We start from the raw sequence: 22415 nt of genomic DNA on the forward strand, positions 1-22415 counted from the left end.
ATGTCTACTGTTAAAAGACATCTTTAATCTAAAACATATGGAATGTATAAACCAACATCTCTATATTTCACCTGAAATTTAGGCAAGAGTTTTCCAAAAAGAACACAAAGAAGAATGATACTGATCACAAATAACACTATCAAATATACGTGAAACCGATGGAATGTTACACAGAACAAGGACTAAAAAGGATAATCAAAAGAACAAAAAGAAGAAAAAAATCAGAAAAGAAAAAAATTGAATGGATATGAAGCATATACAAGATCACTGACCAACCTTCTTTCTCTTTTTCTTTACATATATTTATCGATCCTAAAGATCACATATAAATATCAGACAAGAAACATGTGGAAAATTTTTTCTCAAGAAAGACCGACAGTCTTTCCGAGCAACCATAGAACAAGAGACAATTCAATACCGAAAATGGTATGAAGTGTGCTCCTATCTAACATGAACCCATATAGCGTAATCCCAGCTCTGTTGTTTTCAAAGTAAGTCACTGCCAATACAGGAAGAAAATCATCAACCTATGTACATTATAAATATAATGTGTATGCGTTGAGAGGTTGTCATGAGATTTACCTAGAGCTTGTCTCTTCTGGTATGAAATGGTGTTATATTCATAAGCTGGGATGAGGTTTGTGTTGTCCAAGTCATCTTCTTCATCGCCAGCATCATCAGAATCTGATCTCTCATGACCACTTCCATGGTAGTCTTGGCCTGCAGCAGCCGCAGCCCTGGGAGTTTCACCGTCAGTTGAATCAAATGAGTCTAGTGTCGAACAAACATGCCACTTAGCGGCAAGACATGTGACAGCCTGTGCCTTGTGTGTGATTTTCGATGCACTTCGCAATAATATAAGGAGTGCAGTGACAAGGGTCATGGAGCACAGCTGCAGACAATAATAGGATTACACATCGTTAGTGCAATTTCCATGTGAAATCTGAGTCGTGTCACTTAGCAACAACATGCTGATCCACATCATGAATCTTGAGAGTTCTGCATAATTCAATTTCAAGAACAATGCGCGGTACAAACAATCAAGCCATAACCTTTATCACTATAAAGAGTTCATAATTCTGTCAGAAGGATCATGTAGTAGGGACACTTCATGTAATTATACACTTTCATGTAAGACAGTTATATCAAAATGATGAAAAATATGCTTTCATTTCATGTTACTGAAAGCAAAATTATTATTTCCGAACTTATTTCGCAGAATGCAAATCTTTTAACGGATGGTTTTATATATGTGTGTGTGTGATAAATGGGGAAGGATACATACAGCAAGTTCTCCAGCCCTGTAAATGTCCACAATAGAACTAGACTTTGTTGTGATAAGCAATGAGGCAAACTGGCTCCCTGTGATTAAGATCAAGGACCACACTATGAATGCACGATATCGATGGCTAATAATCCTCAAATGCCTCCTGATCCTAAGGTGCTCGGATAGTACAGACCCCACGTCAGACTCTATCTGGAAAACTTGAGCAAAATCATGGAGCCGTAGGATCTGAAGGTTGCATATCAAACGGAAGAGAACACATACGAGGAATATGACAGTAGTACGATAAAGCCAAGAGCAGAGCTCCATTATGCACGCAATGGTGTCGCTGAGGTAAACATTGCCCAAAAAGGGAATCTGTGAGGCACCGGAAGCATACCACCAAATCTTGTATGCACTGTCCGCAACAAAGCAAGGGAGGACGAAAAAACTGAGGATCTTCAATGATCTCTGCATAAATCATAGGAATATAAACTTCAAAGCCCATCAAAGAGAAACATATGCATGATAGAAAGAAAAGAAATCTTGTATCAGATAAGACATTCTGTCCTAAAGTGAGTCCACTAGCCAAAACCGTACAATAAGCGATTAATAAATAAATAGAATCGATTATCTTTACGCTTTTGGTCACTTTACATTCTTCTAGTGAAGTTCCTACTAAGCAAGATTTAAAAGTTAAAACCATGCACATTCTGGGAAATTCCAGAGACTCAACCATCACAACTTTGGTAGGTGGTTCAGGTATAAAAGTGTTGAATAATGTGAAGTTTTCAGTTTCTATTTATGCCCAACCAGAAAGGTTATCACTAAACCTATGTGGCTCGCGTATAGAAATTTTATTTTCTTCCTTCCATCTGGCTTACAGCTCAAAACTTCCATTACAGCTTATCGAAGTCAACCTTCAACTGATGCTGGCCTAGTTTTTGGGCATTTTGATCCTCAATCATACACCTTTGATAGACAAAAATGGAAAAATGTTCTTGAAATGATATTTTTTCTTGATAACATTCTTAAAATGAATTAAACATTTAAAAATATAATTGGAAAATGGACACAGAGACAGAATTCATATAATTAAAAAAATAATGAAATCATAAAACAGGTTTTAAACAATATTAACATTTCCAACCCAGAAAATCAACACTAACATTCTACACAGAACTCACATAACAAAAATTAGAAATATTAATAATTTCTATAAACCCATAATAGAAAAAATAAATAGACAAAGAGAGAGAACCATGTATATAAAATAAATGAAATAAATATTTAAAATTCAAAAAAAAAAAACTCAAAATAGACCACAAAAATCATTCTTTTTTTGGAAGAAGTTTGATCATTAATTCTAACCCAGAAATCATAACCATTCTCTGATCATCTCAAGATGATCAAAGTTAAAACTTTCTACAAAAAGACTCAGAAATGAATTGTATACATAAATTTACCTGCTGAAGATGATCAAAACCGAGATTCAAAAAATGAGGTCTAAGATCACGTCATTTCAATCAAAATACTCCACAAAAACGCCAATTTAATAATTAAAATTCAATAAATTCAACCCAAAATAGACCACAAAATTCATTTCTTTTTTTCAAAGAAACTAATAAACACAAAGAGAGATGAATTATATACATACAGTGAGCTGTGCTGTGTATCCTCTCCTCACAGTTTCGCTTTCATCATAAAGCTTATCAAAGAACAAGAACCGTCTGAGCCCAAACTTCCTAACGAACCCAGATAAACAAACGAACGAGAGCGTGGCCATGCTGCTCAGCGACACCTGAACCACCCCGTCAAAGGGCCGGTCGTGGTGGGCGTCACACTTCGCACAGGCCAAGAAAAAATGCGAAAATGCGGGAACAACAATGCCGAAAAGCACAAAAACGAGCCACGAAAGACCCGCCGTCCAGAAATTCGATTGGTCCACGCACATCCATCTGAGATACGATCTGAAACTTTGTAACTCGTCCTGCGCATGCGAGATGCACCTCATGAACTTCGCGTTGCGCTGTATCAAGCCTTCGCGGGTCGAGTTGTTGTCTGCCATGGCGAGAAGAAGAAGGAAGAAACTTTCTTGTTCGAAGAGAAAGGAGATAGCTTGAATTTACTTATATAAGCTTGTCATGATTTTGGATTTATTTAAGGGGTACTTTTGTCAATGTGTTCTTGACCCAATGACAGAAGGCCACGTGGGTTATAATGAACAAACTATTATGAAGTGTTCCGTCTTTCTGTGGTCCAAATAAAAAGTAGTCCAATGAATTTCATTCTGTTTTGTAGTAATTCTGCTTGAAATTGAACTATTTTCTGAGGGATTTGGACACCCATTTTTGTGGGTATTTAAAAATTTTAGTAAAATGTAAATTCGGTGTTTTATTGAGATTTAAATTAAATTCATATAATATTTATTTAAACTATCTTTGTATCCATGCTTATATCATTCTAAAGGGGAAGACAAAAGCAAAATGATTTTGGTTGTCTAATCTTTTTTTAAATTTACCCTTGATTTATAAGGTAAGAATCATCTTGCTTCAAATAAGGGATAGAAACTTCTTAATATGATACCAACTCTTTTGTTTTAATTATAATTTTAAAACAATAATAATCTAGTTTAATGTATGATTAATTATGTTTTAGTACATGTTTTATTATTCAAATGTTAGTTAAAATTAAAGATAAATTTAAATCGAATTAGCCCAGTTTGATTTGGGCTGTTATGTAAAATTAAAAAAAGGTTAAACAAGTCCGGCTAACATAAATATCTTGAAAATAAAACAAAAGTTTTCATAAGATTTTCAGATGGATTTTGCTCTTTAGATCAAGAGGAGCCAAGATATACTAAGCTGACAACATCACCAGCCTGATATTTTTTTATAAACCCCAATTAATTTTTTAATCTTTCTGTGTCTCTTTCACGTGTACACTTAATCAAATTTCCTACTTTACTCTACTCATACAGCTGGCGGTGGGGCAGGAGGACATGCAACGTGGACACTCAGGCCACCATTCACGGCGGAATCTGCCACATGGGGGCCCGAGGAGGAGATCATCAGCATTATTATTCAACTCTTGCTGTAGTGCATTGTATCATATTTGTGCAGACAAAATGATGGTGAAACTTGTACAAAATCTATTGCCTATAGCAGAGATTAAGGTTTAAATAAAGAGGATTTGTTGGGGTTAGAGTGTCTGCGTGTAAGATCCTTGTTGCTTGCATGCTCCAGAGGGTAACAATGCTTTACATTGTGGGCAGTTTTTGTAGAAGGTTCATTTGAAATCGGATAACAACGCTTTTAGACTGGTATTGATCTTATCAAAAGGACAATTTATAGATTAATCGGTTTTACAGATAATATCAATATAATATTATTAAAATTTAAAAACAAGTTTTAATTATGTGATATTAATAAGTAGACCAGTTTAACCTAATAATTAAATTATAATTTCATATTATTTATATGATTTAATTTTGCGTTAATTTGGTTTATGGTTGGAATGATATTCTAATTTCAGTTTTAATAGGATAATTTTAAATTTAATCATTGAAATTGTTATTATTTTTTATCAGTGAAGATGACGCAACAATAAAGTGTATTTTAAGTTCTAGATCTACTCTCTTTAATATTAAAATATGACAGTTTATGTTTGAAGAAAAATTTTGGTTGATTAATTGTGATTTTGTGGATGTGACCGTGATCAAGGGGTAATGTTATCTCCAATAGCTATGGATAGATCTTATCTGAGTTGACTCATGGAATTTATGACTCTGTTCAAATCAGTGGATTTTAAGATAGTGTTCTAGTTTACCAGTTTAGTTTAAGATTAAATTATTATTTATTTAAATACTGTTTTATCTCGATTATAAGATGTTTCGTCTTTTTCATAATACTATTCATCTTATTGATAAATCTTTGATGCTATGATCACCAATTTGAATAAATTCAAATAGGATATTATATTTTCAATCTGAGCCCCTCAAATCAAATCTAGCTATATCAATACTAGACTAGATTCGAATCGAATCGAACTCAAGTTTGATTCAGTTTGTATATAGTAGAGCTTGAACTCGTCAATCTTATGAAAGCTAAGCTCAAACTTGACTCGAATTTTTAACTAGTCGTTATTAAAATGATGTCGTTTTAATATATATTGGTCAAAACGACGTTATTTTGTATCAAAATTTTTCATTTACAAATTTGATGAGCAGCTCGAGTTCAAGCTTGAGCTTATATAGGACTAACTCATTTTGGACTCGTTCAAACTGAACTCAAACTCAAATAAATTCGATTTGAATCTAACCCTAATCAATATAAACACCCACATACAAATTTGTAATCACGTCAATTAAAAGTTGGGAATGGGCCATAAATGAGCCTGTATCTCGTAACCATGAATAGCGTAAAGTTTTTGGTCCAGCTAGAGTTTTGTCTTCTGTCTAAAAGTTTTGTCTTCTGTCATTTTGTATCAAAATTTTTAATTCGTAAATTTGACGAGTAGCTTAAGTTCAAGTTTGAGCTTATATAAGATTAACTTGTTTCAAACTTATTTAAATCAAATTCAAACTCAAACTTAAATAAACTTAGTTCGAATTCGACCGTAATCAATACTAACATAAACATTAGCCACATACAAATTTGTAATCACCTCAATTAAAAGTTGGGAATGGGCCATAAATGAGCCCGTGTTTCGTAACCATGAATAGCCTAAAGTTTTCGCCTAAAAGTTAAAACATCAGCTTATATTCTAATGAATGGCTAAGAGAATCACCAGTAGCAAGCCTCTGTAACATAGTGGTTAATGTAGTCGCCTTTTAAGCGAAAAGTCGTGAGTTCGAATCTCACCAGGGGCATTTTCATTTTTTCTACTAATCTTAGTCTTCATTTTTCGACAATTTTTAATTATAATTCTATATACAGACATACAGTCTTCTTCTGTATTCCTGAAGGACAATGATTCATATCAAGGCTTTAAACTTTTGTCCTTACTGTTTTTGTCTATGTTATGCAACAATTTTGGATTGTGGTGTGACAAGTTGAAAATGAATATCTACATGTTTTGTCCCACTCTATAAAACGCCCTTGCTGAAATTACTAGTCCTAATTAAGTAATTTTATTTCCTATTCATGAATCTCTAATATGTATGAACTAATCATTATGTTAACAAATCATATGTGTTATAACAGTTATATCTACTGTTTTCGAGTTTGAATCAAACATTGACTCAGTAAAATGATTTATTTGGATTAATCAGTAATCGGATTAAGTTATAAGTTTAATTAATATTAAAAATAATATTAAAAATAATTTTATATATTTAATTATTAAATATAAAATTTTAAATATATTTAATCTACCTTTCTAATTGTTGGGATTCGAGTTCGATTTGGTAAATTCAAACTGTCTATTATCCATTTGAACCAAATGCAAGTCAATTTATATTCAAACTCGATTGAACTTATATTTAACTCTAATTCTTGATTGAATTGATCAATCCAATTTGCGTTTTTTAACAATGCTTTTATCCATTAAATTCTTTTAATTTTTTTATTGAGAAGAATGAGGATACAGTAAAGTACATAATTGTTCATAATTCGTCCCTTGAGACAGACTGTATCTCAGTATCTACTATAGTTATACCACATATCTAGGCATTTAATCATCCCGTCATATATGGGGATGTGATCCAACGGTTAATAGTAGGTGCGTAACATTGCCCACAAATTAGACGGCAAAAGCAAACCCCAAAGGTCTTGGAAGCAACGGCATTATTTTTATGATATGTTTTTACATGCGACATCACCCGACGTCTGCCTCTGTAACATAGTGGTTAATGTAGTCGCCTCTTAAGCGAAAAGTCGTGAGTTCGAATCTCACCAGGGGCACGTTTTGTTTTTACTTTACCAACCTTGCTTTTTGGTGTCAACACACATATTCTTTATTGTCTTCTGGGTTAGGTTTGCATATATTTAACCTTTTTTTTTTATTTCACAACTCCTGCTTCCAGAAAATTTCCCTTAATAATTCATAATTATGCCTCAAGCTTTTGCCTTTGTTGTTTCTGTCTATGTTATCCAACAATTTTTGGGCTGTGGTGACAAGCTAAGAATGGCTCTCTGGATGTTTTGTTCTGCTCTACAAAATGCCCTTGCTGAAATTACTAGTCCTATTTAAGTCTTTTGCCTCTTATACATGAATCTTTAATAAATCATTATGTTAAAAAATGTGCAATGGAATGAGTCTTAGTTTCTCTCTTGTTATAGCAGCAGTGACCAATATTTTTAAGCCCAAACTGAGCAATGATACAGTGAAAGGGTTGGTTTGGGTCAACCCGCAGTCAGATCAGATTACAATTTAATTAAATATTAAAATAATATTTAAAAATAATCTTGTCTCCATTTAAATAAAATATAATTTGACAAGGTAACACACACTCATATGTATTGGCAAGTTTTGGTCTGGTGGTGTGGTTTGTGCCTTTCCAATGGTTGGGATTTGAGTTCCAAAAGTTGCAAAAAAATTTATGCATGATGCCGACATACATTATTGAGTTCAATCCTTGTAAGTAAGTTGACTAGAAGAATGAAGAACTCTGTGGCTACGATGGTCGGTTACCAATGTGAATTTGCGAGCAGGAAAGGGAATTTGAGCAATGCAGTGATTTCCAGCTTCTTTCTCTAGTTCACAAATTTAACAACCAGTGTGAGAAAGGAGAATACTTTACTGCGTGACCAAGACTTTATTGGACTGGTTCTCACTACTGAATGACACCGACTCACTAACCAAAATTCATACAGTCTGTTATAGGACCTACCATTTTTGTTTCCTATTTATAATCCCATATCTGTTCTTGTGATTTGATCATAGAGAAAATATGGGTCTCTAACATTGTCTTATCAACTTCTCTTCCTCCAATTTTTGTTCTTCCACTCACATACATCTGCAACACTCTATTCTCATCACGACAGTTTTGCTTTACTCCAATTCAAGCAACTATTGTCCTTCCAAAACACTTCTTCTGAAGAATGTATATATAAAAAGGTTCCTTCTTATCAAAAAATGATGTCTTGGAAAGAGGATAATGATTGCTGCTCTTGGGATGGAGTCACATGTGATAAGGTGACGGGCCATGTGATTGATCTCGACCTTAATTGTAGCTGGTTTTACAGAAACATCCCTTCTAATAGTAGTGTCTTTTTCTTTCCTCAATTATAAAAACTCAATCTAGCTTTCAATAATTTCAATTACTTTCAAATTTCCTCTAATTTTGGTCAGTTGATCAGCTTGACATATCTTAATCTCTCTACCTCAAACTTTAATGGTTCTATTCCATTTGAAATCTTACATTTGTCTAATTTGGTTTCATTAGACATCTCAAGTGTATTTGATGTCTACCCAATTATTTATCATTACTACTATGGGAATCCTCCAGTAAGTATTGAAAGATTTGTTTTTGAAAGGCTAGTTCAAAATCTGACCGTATTGAAAACCCTTGCTCTCAACCATGTAGACATGTCTACCATCATACCTAATTCATTGATGAATCTATCTTCATCTTTGACTTCTCTAAGTCTTTGTTAATCTATATTGCAAGGGAACTTTCCAACTCAAATCTTTCGCCTACCAAATTTGCAAATTCTTAAGTTAAGAGGTAACTTCAACTTGACAGGTAGTTTTCCCAAAGTTAATTGGAGTTATCCACTCAAGTCTCTGGATGTCACTAACATTACCTTTTCGAAACAATTACCTAATTCAATAGGCAACCTCTTGTCTTTGATGGAATTGTATCTCAGGAATTGCACTATGATGTGATCAATTCTCGCATCATTTGAAAACCTTACACAACTTAGTTATTTGAGTCTCAGATATAACAAATTCAATGGTCAAATACCATCATTCTTTTCAAATCTGGTCCAACTTTGTTTTTTAGATCTGCCATTCAATAATTTTATTTGTCAATTTCTAGAATTTTTCGTCAACTTAACACAACTTTCTAGTTTATACTTGTCAAGTAATCAACTCACTAGTCCCATTTTTTCTCACGTCAATGCCCTTCAAAAGTTAGTCGATATTCATTTATGTAGGAACAACTTGAATGACACTATACCATCTTGGTTATATTCGTTTAAATTGGAATAAATAATATAGAAGTGATTGAACTTCCTTTATATCTTACATTGATATGTGGAACCTACTCTTATTTCAATTAAATTGGAATAATTAAATAGATTGTATACAAGTTATACATATAATTAAATTATCATATAGTACATATATAAACGTTAATTATAACCGTATTCTGTTTAAATAAAATTAATATAAATATAAAACATATAATATAGATTAATAGATTACACACCGTGGTTTTTATTAGTAAACAATATGCTGACCAGAAATTTATTGATCATTATCGTGTTAATTTTCTAGGATTAATTAATTAATTATTTAGTAGATTAAACAAATGGGTTATTAATTAAAATATCAAAAATACGATCTGCACTGCCATGGAATCATTGAAAAAGATAAGATAAGATTTCATGGTACTGCCATTGAATTTTGATTAGAAACCTGTTTTCATTTTACAGAGAAAGTTACAAATAAAGGGTGTATTTGGCAAGCTTTCATTTGGCATACCAGGAAATTGAACCACTCTTTTTAAAACCTGAATCGGATCGGCCTGACCGAAGACAATGTCAAATCCGATTCAGATCGGATTGGCCAGAAATTGAAACAGATGAGGTTTAACCGACAGATCAAATTGATTCAGCCATAATATAAACGACAATGGACCGATATTCAACCAACACAAGACAAGACTAAAAAGGAAAAACATCGATTGGAACCACTATTATAAAAAAGATATTACCTTGTCAACCAAGTAATGCAACCAAAAAAAAGAAAAAAATTAGGCATAATTCTTCTGACATATTCAAGTTCTGATGAACCCAGTATGGATATCTTCACATCTGCAGCAGCAAACTTCTGCATATGAAAACAAAATTTTCTTTCAGTCAGCTAAAGAAATATCAAACAGAAAATTTCTAATCATGTATAAGAAAAATGAAAAAAAATGGATACCTTTATAGACTGGGAACTTGCAAGGAATTACTTGGTACAAGCAAATTTCACAACTTTGGAAAATGTTTCTTTCTTTGTCACTTTGACTTTCACTCCTTTTCCGTCGATGGTGACCTCGGTGGTGGTGGAGGTGCTGGTGGCCACGGCTAGTTCAAGATTTTGTTGATGATGATGGTGGTGGTGAGTTACAACTTCCTTGTGTTTTTTACCATGGTCTATTTTGTTGGTGGTGGGCTTGGTGGTCGGCTTAGTGGTGGAGGAGTTGGAAGACTTGTAGGTGTGATGAGTTACAACTTCCTTGTGTTTTTGCCCATGGTCTATTTTGTTGGTGGTGGGCTTGGTGGTCGGCTTAGTGGTGGAGGAGTTGGAAGACTTGTAGGTGTGATGAGTTACAACTTCCTTGTGTTTTTGACCATGGTCTATTTTGTTGGTGGTGGGCTTGGTGGTCGGCTTAGTGGTGGAGGAGTTGGAAGACTTGTAGTAGGTGTGATGAGTTACAACTTCCTTGTGTTTTTGCCCATGGTCTATTTTGCTGGTGGTGGGCTTGGTGGTGGAGGAATTGGAAGACTTGGAGGTGTGAGCCATGGAAAGATTGAGGTTCTGCTTTCTGATGCAGCGAAGGCTGTGTTGGAGGTTGGTAGTAAGTAGACGTCAGTCCATACATTAAATCCCTCAATCAAATTGCAACCTTCTTGTTTAAGTTTCCCCATTCAAGCAATCAAAGATTTCAACCATGCCACAAGATTCCCACTAATAAAAAATTATTTCAGTTTTCTAAATTAAAAAAAAAAAAAAAGGGACTACCCTAGATTTTTTGATCGCACCTTTCCAAATATGACCAGATAAGAATTTCATAAAAAAAAAAGCAATTTGACTAAATTCAATTTGAATTTCATTAACTAATTCAAATCCCTAGAGAAATAAATAACATGATAATTTTTCAAAATTTAACATTTCAACATAACAAGAAGAATTTTTCAAATTTGGAAAATTAAAAGCAAGAAATTGTATCCAAAACAATTAATTACAAATAAAAAATCTTGCTTATTGATAAAAGGAAGATCATATACAAATAAATCATAACTTAGAATTATTTATATTAATTTATTAATCTATAGAATGTCACTAAGAAGGTAAGATTGGAGATATACACATAGTTGTTTTCAATTAATAGACCAGGACTTTGTGCTAATTAAATGATATAAGGAGTCTTCTTGCCCATTTTTCTCCGCACGAACCTATGAACAAACTACATTAATAGTAGTCAAGACACGTTAAGTTTGTCTTTGTCAAATAAAATCGATATCATGTTCACTCGGTGAGTCTCACAGGTCATCAGTCTGAGATTACCCTAACTCACAGCTTTTTCTACAAGCTAGGAGACAAAGTCAAATTTGGAAGCTATGTATATGTAAAGTTTGAAAACTTTAAGTTTGTCTTTGAATAAAAGACAAAAGACGAAGACTAAGATATTGATTAAGCAAATGATGTGCTTATGACTTATGGACGTGATAATTACCACTTGGACAGAAAGATAACTGCACATAGTTTGGAAAAGTGATATTTAATATTTCTTAGGCAAATAAAAAAATGAATTAACCTATAAAATTAAAATCGTATTCTATCAAGGCAACACTCTAGACGAACACTTGTAATTTACTCATCAGTTTCCTTTTTTCTTTTCATATGTTGATGTTTGACTCAGCGGGCTCTATGTGAGCGAACGATTGAGGTGAAACCCCTGTGGAAGAGTTAGAATTGGTACATTATAGGCTGTTGTTCTTGGACTTCAATATATATATATGATGTCTAAGTATCCAATAAAAAGTTAAAGTAATCGCTGCAATTACAGAGTATTTTACAAAGTGATTTTAATGAGCCATTGAATCAGTTGAATGATTTTTAGAGAAAATAAAAATGTCTCCAACCTAATTTATATATTTTATATATTTAATTATTAAATATATAATCTAATTTATATTTAATCGAAGTCTAATTTGGCTTGATGATACACATATCATGTGTATTGGCAAACGTTGTTGGGTGGTGTGGCTCATGCTTTTCCAATTGTTGGGTTTTGAGTTCGATTCGATGAGCTCGAGAAGTTTATTATCTATTTGAGTTAAACTTAGGTCAACATATGTTTGAACTTAATTTGGCTTGTCTTCAACCTACTTATTAGTCTAATTAGTAAAATCTAAATTATATTTAATCTAAATTTAATTTGAATTGATGGTACACAAATACCATGTGTATTGGCAAGAATTGGCCTAGTAGTTTAGCTTAAGCCTTTCTTATTGTTGGGACTCCAGTTCTATTCGATGAGCTTGAGTCATCTATTATCCGTTTAAGTTAAACTCAAGTTATCCATATTCGAGTTTGGATCAGCTCATATCCAAGTCTAGTTCTTGGTTAGATCGATTAATCTACTTTACATTTAAAACAATGTTTTTATCTATTAAAATTTGTATATTTAAAAATGTGTAAATAGAGTTTTAATGTAAATGTTTATAATTCATACCTTGAGACAGATTGCCTCTCAAGATCTGCTATAGTACCCCATTAACGTTACCACATGTCAAGGCATTTAATCATCCCATCACATATGGTGGAGGATGTGATCCAACGGTTGATATTAGGTGCGTAACATTTCCCACAAATTAGACAGCAAAGCAAACCCTCAACAATTCCAGACTTTCCTTGTCATTGAACTTTGTGGGTACCAGCAATAGCAGTTTTTTATTTAATATTATATATTAGCGATCAAATCAGGCTTTGGCCTCTGTAACAGAGCCGTTAATTTTGTCACCTCTTAAGAGAAAAGTCATGAGTTCGAATCTCATCAGGGCTTTCCAGTTTTTTCTATCCTGGCTTTTTGGTGCCAACATACATCTTCTTTTTCGTTAGATTTGATAGTTTGTGCCATCATATCATATTTATATTGTATCAGTTTAAGTTTTGTATTAGAAATATTTAATTCTAATTTGATCTAAATTAGAATTATAACGAAATTTTTTAATTTTAATCTAACTCTTTAATATTTAAGTTGATCTGACTCAGTCCAAATTGATCTGAAATTATCTATTATTTTTACCTTCCAAAATGTTTTTATCGTTTTACTTTCTTTACAAAATTACCCCAATTTACTATTAGTAAAACACACAATATAATATTTTATTTTATTGACAAATGATTGAAAAATTTATATGCTAAGACTTTTAAACACGCCAATAAATTAATTGACCGAATCAAATTTTTACTACTTAAAAAAATAAAATATTTAAATAAAAATAATACAAACAATTATAATTATACAAAGATATGTCTATATGCAATCTATAAAAATTTTAAATTTTTATTATAAAGATACAACATATAATTATAATATGAATAAAACCTTTAAAACACGTTTATAGTTTGATTAACTAAATTAAATTCTTACTACTTAATAATAAAATAAAATATTTAAATTAAAAAACAACAATATAAATAATTATATTTATATAAACATATAATTATATACAATTTATAAAGATTTTAATTGTTATTGATATTATTTTCCAATATTTCTATAATTTATCTCTAATAAATTTTATTAAAGTAACATTTTTCTAAAACATTCGAATTAATTTAAGTCGTATCGGATTACTTTTATGTGAACTCTAACATTATCCGATTTAATTTTGAGTTGTATCAAGTTGACCCGAAATAAATTTTATGTAAAAAAACTTAATCTTAATCTGATATTTTTCATATTGTATTTTGTTATATTAGATTAATAGGTTATATTAAAAATTATCAGCTTTATATTCTCTTCTGCTGAGTTAGGCTTTCACATATTTGACTTTTTTTCATTTCACAATTCCTGCTCCCAGAAAATTCCCCTTAATAATTCATAATTACGCCTCAAGCTTTTGCCATTGTTGTTTCTGTCCATGTTATCCAACAATTTTTGGGCTGTGGTGACAAGCTAAGAATGGATCTCTGGATGTTTTGTTCTGCTCCATAAAATGCTGAAATTGCTAGTCCTATTTAAGTCTTTTGCTTCTTATACATGAATCTTTAATAAATCATTATGTTAAAAAATGTGCAATGGAATGGGTCTTGTTTTCTCTCTTGTTATAGCAGTAGTGACCAATATTTTTAGACCCAAACTGAGCAATGATACAGTGAAAGGGTTGGTTTGGGTCAATCCGCAGTCAGATCAGATTACTATTTAAATAAATGTTAAAATAATATGTAAAAATAATCTTGTCTCCATTTATATAAAATATAATTTGACCAGGTGACACACATGCCATGTGTATTGGCAAGTTTTGGTCTGGTGGTGTGGTTTGTGCCTTTCCAATGGTTGGGATTTGAGTTCCAAAAGTTGCAAAAAAATTTATGCATGATGCCGACATACATTATTGAGTTCAGTCCTGGTATGTAAGTTGACTAGAAGAATGAAGAACTTTGTGGCTACGACGGTCGGTTACCAATGTGAATTTGCGAGCGGGAAAGGGAATTTGAGCAATGCAGTGATTTCCAGCTTCTTTCTCTAGTTCACAAATTTAACAACCAGTGTGAGAAAGGAGAGTACTTTACTGCTTGACCAAGACTTTAATGGAGTGGTTCTCACTACTGAATGACACCGACTCACTAACCAAAATTCATACAGTCTGTTATAGGACCTGCCATTTTTCTTTCCTATTTATAGTCCCATATCTGTTCTTGTGAGTTCATCATAGAGAAAACATGGGTTCTCTAACATGGTCTTATCAACTTCTCTTTCTCCACTTTTTGTTCTTCCATTCACAAACATCTGCAACACTGTTCTTATCACGATAGTTTTGCTTTACTCCAATTCAAGCAACTTTTTTCCCTCCAAAACACTTCTTATGAAGAATGTATATATAATGAGGTTCCTTCTTATCCAAAAATGATATCTTGGAAAGAGAATGATGATTGTTGCTCTTGGGATGGAGTCACATGTGATAGGGTGACGGGCCATGTGATTGGCCTCGACCTTAGTTGTAGTTGGTTTTACGGAAACATTCCTTTCACCAGTAGCCTTTTTTCTCTTCCTCAATTGCAAAAACTCAATTTAGCTTTTAATGATTTCAATCACTCTCAAATTTCCCCTGATTTTGGTCAATTGATTAGCTTGACACATCTTAATCTCTCTGCCTCAAAGTTTAGTGGTTTTATTCCATCTGAAATCGCTCATTTGTCTAATTTAGTTTCACTAGATATCTCAGACAATTATTATCTTTACTCAAGCGATTATTATCTCTACTCAGAGATTAACAATAATCCATTGAGAATTGAAAGACTTGTTTTTGAAAGGTTAGTTCAGAACCTGACCATGTTAAAAGACCTTGCTCTCATCAATGTAGACATGTCTACAATTGTACCAAATTCCTTGAGGAATCTATCTTCATCTCTGACTTCTCTAAAGCTTTGTTATTGCAGATTAAAAGGGAATTTCCCAACTCATATCTTTCTCCTGCCAAATCTGCAGATCCTCAAGTTAGGAGGCAACTTCAACTTGATAGGTAATTTTCCCAAAGTTAATTGGAGTAGCCCACTCAAGTCTTTACATGTCATTGACATAAGCTTTTCAAAACAATTACCTAATTCAATTGGCAATCTCTTGTCCTTAAGGGAATTGCATGTCGTGAATTGCACTCTAGTGGGACCAGTTCCCCCATCACTTGGAAACCTTACACAACTTAGTTCTTTAAGTCTTAGGTATAACAAATTCAGTGGTCAAATACCATCATTCCTTTCAAATTTGGTCCAACTTCGTTTTTTAGATCTGTCATTCAATAATTTTGTTGGTCAATTTCCAGAATTTTTTGTCAACTTAACACACCTTTCTAGTTTATACTTGTCAAGTAATCAGCTCACTGGTCCCATTCCTTCTCATGTCAATGCCCTTCAAAAGTTAGTTGATATTCGTTTACGTAGGAACAACTTGAATGGCACTATACCATCTTGGTTATTCACTCTACCATTACTAGAAAAACTACACTTTAGTGATAACCAATTAACGGGTCATATTGATCAATTTCAAAGTAAATCTTTGAAAAAAATTTATTTGGATGGTAATAGACTAATTGGCTCTATTTCAAGTTCAATATTTGAACAAGTGAATTTGACCATTCTCATACTTTCTTCAAACAATTTCAGTGGAATTATAGAGCTTCACTTATTTTCAAAGCTTAAAAACCTTGTTATGCTTAGTCTTTCTCATAATAGTCTATCAATTAACACTGCATTCAAAGCCAACTCATCTTTTGCACAACTTAGCTATTTGATGTTATCTGGTTGCAACTTGAGTGAATTTCCAAATATACTAAAAAACTTTAATCAGTTAAGGTATTTAGATCTCTCTGAAAATAAAATCAGTGGTCAAATACCTAATTGGATGTGGGAAATTGGAAGGAATACTTTAGTCTACCTAAATCTTTCCCACAACTACCTGACCAACATAAAAAAGCTTCCATTGAAGAATCTTGATATTCTAGACCTTAATTCAAACAAGCTCCAAGGATCACTTCCAATTCCACCGCCTTCCTTGACAGTCTTATTTTTGTCGAACAACAAATTGTCAGGAGAGATACCAGATTTGATTTGCAATAAGAGCGTCTTGGAAATTCTAGATCTTTCTAATAATAGCTTCAGTGGCAGTATTCCAATATGCTTGGGAAACTTTAGCTATCTTCGTGTGTTGGATTTGAGGAAAAATAAATTCAGTGGCACCAATCCAGGAAGCTTTGCAAAGGGCAGTCCATTGAGGACCCTCAACTTGAATGAGAATGAATTGGAAGGGCCAATCCCACGATCTTTGGTCAATTGTATGATGCTTGAAGTTCTAGATATTGGCAACAACAAGATAATTGATACCTTCCCATATTGGCTACAAAGTCTCCCTGAATTGCAAGTTTTTATACTTCATTCAAATAAATTTTATGGTTCTGTATGGGGTTGCTTTGAGATGAAGCATTGTTTTCCAAAATTGAGAGTACTTGACCTCTCAAAGAACAAATTTGGTGGTCCATTGCCAGCCTGGTATTTCAAAAATCTTCAAGCCATGAAGGAAGTTGCTGAAGTTGAGAGGAAGTTACAATATATTGGTGAAAGTTATTATCAAGATTCCATTACGGTAACAATTAAAGGGCATCGGATTGGATATATGAGAATACTCCTTGCTTTCACTGCCATTGATTTTTCGAATAATAACTTCTGTGAAGAGATTCCAGAAGTAATTGGAGAGCTTCATTCACTTATACACCTCAATCTTTCTTCAAACAACTTAACAGGTTGCATCCCATCATCACTTGGAAATTTGAATGCTCTTGAGTCTTTAGACCTCTCTTTCAACAAGCTTGATGGAAAAATTTCATGGCAGTTGGCAAATTTAGACTTTCTTCAAGTGCTAGACTTGTCTCAAAACCAACTCACAGGGCCCATTCCACGGGCACCGCATTTTGATACCCTCCCAAATACGTCATATGCCGGAAACATGGGATTGTGTGGATTCCCTTTGTCAAAAGAATGCAAAAGTGATGGAACGCTACAACCACAGTCAGAAATAGAAGATAATGCAGAGTCCACAAATGGATTCGGTTGGAAAGTGGTGTTGATAGGCTATGCATTTGGAATGGTGATTGGACTGTTCATGGGATATCTTGTATTTTCAACAGGAAAGCCTCGGTTGCTTGTAAGGATAGTTGAAGGAGAAGACCGTAGAAAGAGGAGGAGACCGAATGTGAGACGCTGAGGAAGAAGAGAATAGTGGTTTCATGTTCTACAGGCCAAGCATTGCTTTGAACTAGTGAAGGAACCTTGGAGTCCTTAGGCAGTCTTATCATAGCATTTCTGAAAAAAATTTGTAGTTATAATTAGCAGCTATAATGTATGCTTCAATATCTTATTTTGTTGAATGTCAGCTTCATAAATGTTGAAGGTCTGATATCATGAACTTGCACCCTCTGCCTCATGAATGTTGCCCTGTATTTCTGCACTACAGAAATTACATCAGTTAATATGGAAGGTTATTTTCACAATATCACATGACAATTTAGATATAGCTTCAGCAGTATTTTAAAGAACTGTTTTTATTCACTTTAACAGAAACTACACAAATAATTAAATAGATTGTATCCGGGTTATCAAAAATATCATTTCTTTTCTATTCATCATTCGAATCCAACACGTCAATCCATTTTCGACTCATAGTAAAACATATGCACGATTCATCTCCAGCAGTTTTTTAACTCTGTGGCACCATTCCAGGAAACTTTGCAAATGACAGTCCTTTGATGCTTCGGATACTACATATGGGCAACAACAAGGTAATTGATATCTTCCCATATTGGCTACAAAGACTTTCTGAAACTAATTAACAACATATCACGGACTTACATTTCTGATTGTTGGGCTAAACCACATTAAAAAATCATTTAGTTTTGTTTTCATTATAATGGGGATGGAGATTTATTAGCTGGTTCTCAAATCTCATTAAGAATTGACATTTTCTTCAAGGCAGTGCTCAAGCATTAGGGAGAACATTATTTCTCACTCAAACGATGCTGAAACGACAAGTTATTTTTAAATTTTGTCACATTATAGAACAAAATCAAGAAAAAGGCGAAAATGTCATTATTACAGGAAAAGATGAAAATGCTAATATAAGACTACATACTGGAGAGATTATAACAAAAAATGTGACTTCCAGCAGCATTACAGTGATTTCCAGCTTCTTCTCCATTAGGCAGTGCATGACCAAGACTCTAAGGAGTGGTTTTCACCAGTATATGACTAAATATGACTTGGTTTTATACCTGACTCACTACCCAAAATTCATACTGTAATCCACTACATGAGACAACATTGAGTAGAAATAGCATAACGTCAAATAAATGTAAAATATTGCCACTGTGGTTAAGAGCTCTCAACATTTTATGTATGGAAACCAAGTCATGGCGGAGGGCAGAAATAAATAATGCTAATAATAATGGCCAATGTGTTGCACATTTTAATTACTTGACATGAACATATCATATTGTAACCCACCATTGTTATTTCCTATAAATATATTTTTCATCTGTTATGGTGACATTATCATAGCCAAAGATCGTTTGTCTAACATGGCCATATCAAATTCTATTCTACCTATTTTTACTCTTTCATTCTCAAACTTCTAAAATAATTTGTCCTCCTAATGTGGGTTTCGCTTTACTCCAATTTAAACAACTTTTTTCCTTCAAAAACACTTCTTCCAAGTGTGAGGAATCAACTTCAAAACTAATGCTTAGAAAAAAGACGTCGATTGTTACATTATAGAACTTTTTAGTTGTAGTTACAAGCTCATGAGGTGAGATCATATGTGATATTGAGACTGGTGATGTAATTGGTCTCGATTTTAGTTGTAGTGAGCTTTACGGGAACACCATTTCCAACAGCAGACTTTTTTTCCTTCCCCAATTTTAAAACTCAATTTAGCTTTCAATTCTCTCAAAATTCTCAGCTTTTGGTTAATTGATCAACTTGATGCATCTTAATCTCCTCACCTTAAAATTTAGTACTCTTATTTCATTTGAAATCTCTCATTTGTCTAATTTAGTTTCACTAGATATTTCATGCACTTATGATCACCCCTTAACAGCTATTTATACCTACTCAAAGATTTAGAGTATTCCAATGAGAATTGAAAGACTTGTATTTGAATGGCTTGTTCAAAATTTGATTGTGTTGAAAAACCTTGCTTTTGTCAATGTAGACATTTCTACCATTGTACGCAGTTCATTGAACAAATCTATCTTCATATCTTACTTTAAAGTCTTTGTTACTGTAAATTGCAAGGGAACTTCCTGACCAATGTCTTTCACTCACCAAATATATCGATCCTTAGGTTAACAGATAATTTGAACTTGATAGGTAATTATTCCAAAGTTAATTAGAGTAGCACACTCAAGTCTTTGGATGTCTCTAACATGAGCTTGTCAGAACCATTACCAAATTCAATCAACAATCTCTTGTCATTGAGGGAATTGCATATCAAGAATTGCACTCTAGTGGAATTAGTTACCACATAACTTGAAAACCTATACCATCAATCTTCTAAGATGAAGATAATTATATGAGCTAGCTCGACTGGATAATCAGGCTGATGGGTTATGGATGTGATCTTGTATTATGCGTTTCTATGGGATATATTGTATTTACAACAAGGAAACCACAATGGTTTGTAAGAATGGCTGAACGAGTGCAGACAATGATGCTAAGAAGGTTGAACAGAAGATACAGGGGAAGAAGAAATTAGTAAGCTCAATTCAATTGTCGGGTTGTGGTTACTCTTTTGTCAAAAACTTACATTTTCCTTTGATGTTCATTTTTTCAGATTTCAAAGAGTTTGAATGCATGGGATAGCAGCATCTGCTGGGAGAGAGCATGAGAAGGCTACCACATGTAATTTAGGAGTTAAAATGTTGACGAGAGTTTCTGAAGTTTGAATAAACAAGTATTCAAAATTCCTGGAATGTAGTGTAAAATAATTTAGTTTGAAGCATTTCAGTTTATAGAAGTGATTGAAATTCCTGTACACCTTGCATTGATATGGAACCTACTCTTATTGGAATTCTCTTAGGACAGAATCCTCATATTGCATAAGTAAATCAAAGCAGAATCTCCTTCTCATGTAACAGAAGTCCCCGTTTCATACAATGTAGGGAGAAGAAATTAAAGAGTATAAAATGAATCATTTGTATTTCACATAATTATTAAGTGGAAAAAGAAAGAAATTGAACACTACAACAACCGTTCAAATTGGAAGACGATACAGAATCCAAAAATGGCTTCGATTGGAAAGTTACAGTATATTAGATCTTGAATAAAAAATTTAAAATCCTAATAGCAACTTATAATCAATGATATTATGTTTAAAATAATAAAATCTCAAAGGGTTATTCACTTTTAGGTGCCAATTTAAATCATCGAACGAGTCTTCTGGCCATTTTTCACTGCACGAACCCATGAACAAACTATATTAATTAATAGCAGTAAAGACACGGTAAGTTTGTCTTTGCCAAAGAAAATCGATATGCTGACCAGAAAATTAATATCATGTTCACACGGTGAGTCTCACTGGTCATCATCCTGAAATCAGCCTAACTCACAGCTTTTTCTACAAGTTAGAAGAGAAAGACTTATAATTAAATTATTCAAGTGATGTTAACCCATTCCTTACTGCATGACCCTACCAACGTAAACCTTAAGTTTGTCAGCTTTTTCTACAAGTTAGAAGAGAAAGACTTATAATTAAATTATTCAAGTGATGTTAGCCCATTCCTCACTGTATGACCCTACCAATGTAAACCTTGAGGTTGCCTTGGCATAAGAAGACGAAGACTGAAGCAAAAGACATGTTACGTCTGGCTCATGGACGTGATAGTTACCACTTGGACAAAAAGATAACTGAATGTAATTTGGAAAAAGTGATATTTTATTTTTCATGGGCAAATAAAAAATTGAATTAACCTATCAAATTAAAATTGTATTCCATCAAATTGACAATCTAGGCAAACACCTGTAGTCCATAGGGCTCAACATTTTATCACGTATTATCTTAAGAATTTATCAAATATATGAATTTATCGAGTTTGGAAACCCATCTTGATTACTATAAGCTCGAAAAACTACCAAGAACATCCCATATGTAATTTACTCATCAGTTTCCTTTTTCCTTTTCATATGTTAATGTCTGACGAAGCCCTTATGGAAGAGTTAGAATTGGTACATTATACGCTATTGTTCTTGGACATCAATATATATGATGTCTAAGTATCCAATAAAAAGTTCAAATAATCGCAGCAATACATGTTACAGAGTATTTTACAAAGTAATTTTAATGAACCATTGAATGAATTGAATGATTTTCGGAGTTTTAAAAAAGCCTTCTAGCTCATCAACCTCTCCCTGTTTCTTTCATGGATCTGTAGTAAAAATCATATGCTACAGATCAATGGCGGGGTGAGATTTTCTATCACAATCTCCCCTATGTTAAAAG

At 33.2% G+C, this 22415-nt stretch overlaps 2 protein-coding genes, 1 long non-coding RNA gene and 2 other non-coding genes across 5 annotated transcripts; 3 read left to right on the forward strand and 2 right to left on the reverse strand.

Annotated features, from left to right (window-relative positions):
* Nucleotides 1-123: 123 nt before the first annotated feature.
* LOC123221998 lies at nt 124-3382 on the reverse strand. Its single transcript, XM_044644959.1, has 4 exons — nt 2922-3382; nt 1286-1735; nt 583-892; nt 124-499 (listed from the first exon to the last, which is right to left on the reverse strand). Exons 1-4 carry the CDS (start codon nt 3330-3332, stop codon nt 363-365), a joined length of 1308 nt encoding a protein of 435 aa, XP_044500894.1. The 5' UTR covers nt 3333-3382; the 3' UTR covers nt 124-362.
* A 2679-nt stretch (nt 3383-6061) lies between these two features.
* TRNAK-UUU lies at nt 6062-6134 on the forward strand. The gene has a single exon. It is a non-coding gene; the product is annotated as a tRNA-Lys (tRNA).
* Nucleotides 6135-7094: 960 nt separating this feature from the next.
* Nucleotides 7095-7167, forward strand: TRNAK-CUU. The gene has a single exon. It is a non-coding gene; the product is annotated as a tRNA-Lys (tRNA).
* A 2850-nt stretch (nt 7168-10017) lies between these two features.
* Nucleotides 10018-11114, reverse strand: LOC123222014. The gene is made up of 2 exons (XR_006503379.1): nt 10361-11114; nt 10018-10264 (listed from the first exon to the last, which is right to left on the reverse strand). It is a non-coding gene; the product is annotated as an uncharacterized LOC123222014 (long non-coding RNA).
* A 4167-nt stretch (nt 11115-15281) lies between these two features.
* On the forward strand, nt 15282-18128 carry LOC123195165 (receptor-like protein 6). The gene has a single exon (XM_044608836.1). The coding sequence runs from the start codon at nt 15282-15284 to the stop codon at nt 18126-18128; it is 2847 nt and encodes a 948-aa protein (XP_044464771.1).
* Nucleotides 18129-22415: the final 4287 nt, after the last annotated feature.

This window comes from Mangifera indica, chromosome 1, assembly GCF_011075055.1.
Source record: "Mangifera indica cultivar Alphonso chromosome 1, CATAS_Mindica_2.1, whole genome shotgun sequence".
NCBI classification, from domain to species: domain Eukaryota; kingdom Viridiplantae; phylum Streptophyta; class Magnoliopsida; order Sapindales; family Anacardiaceae; genus Mangifera; species Mangifera indica.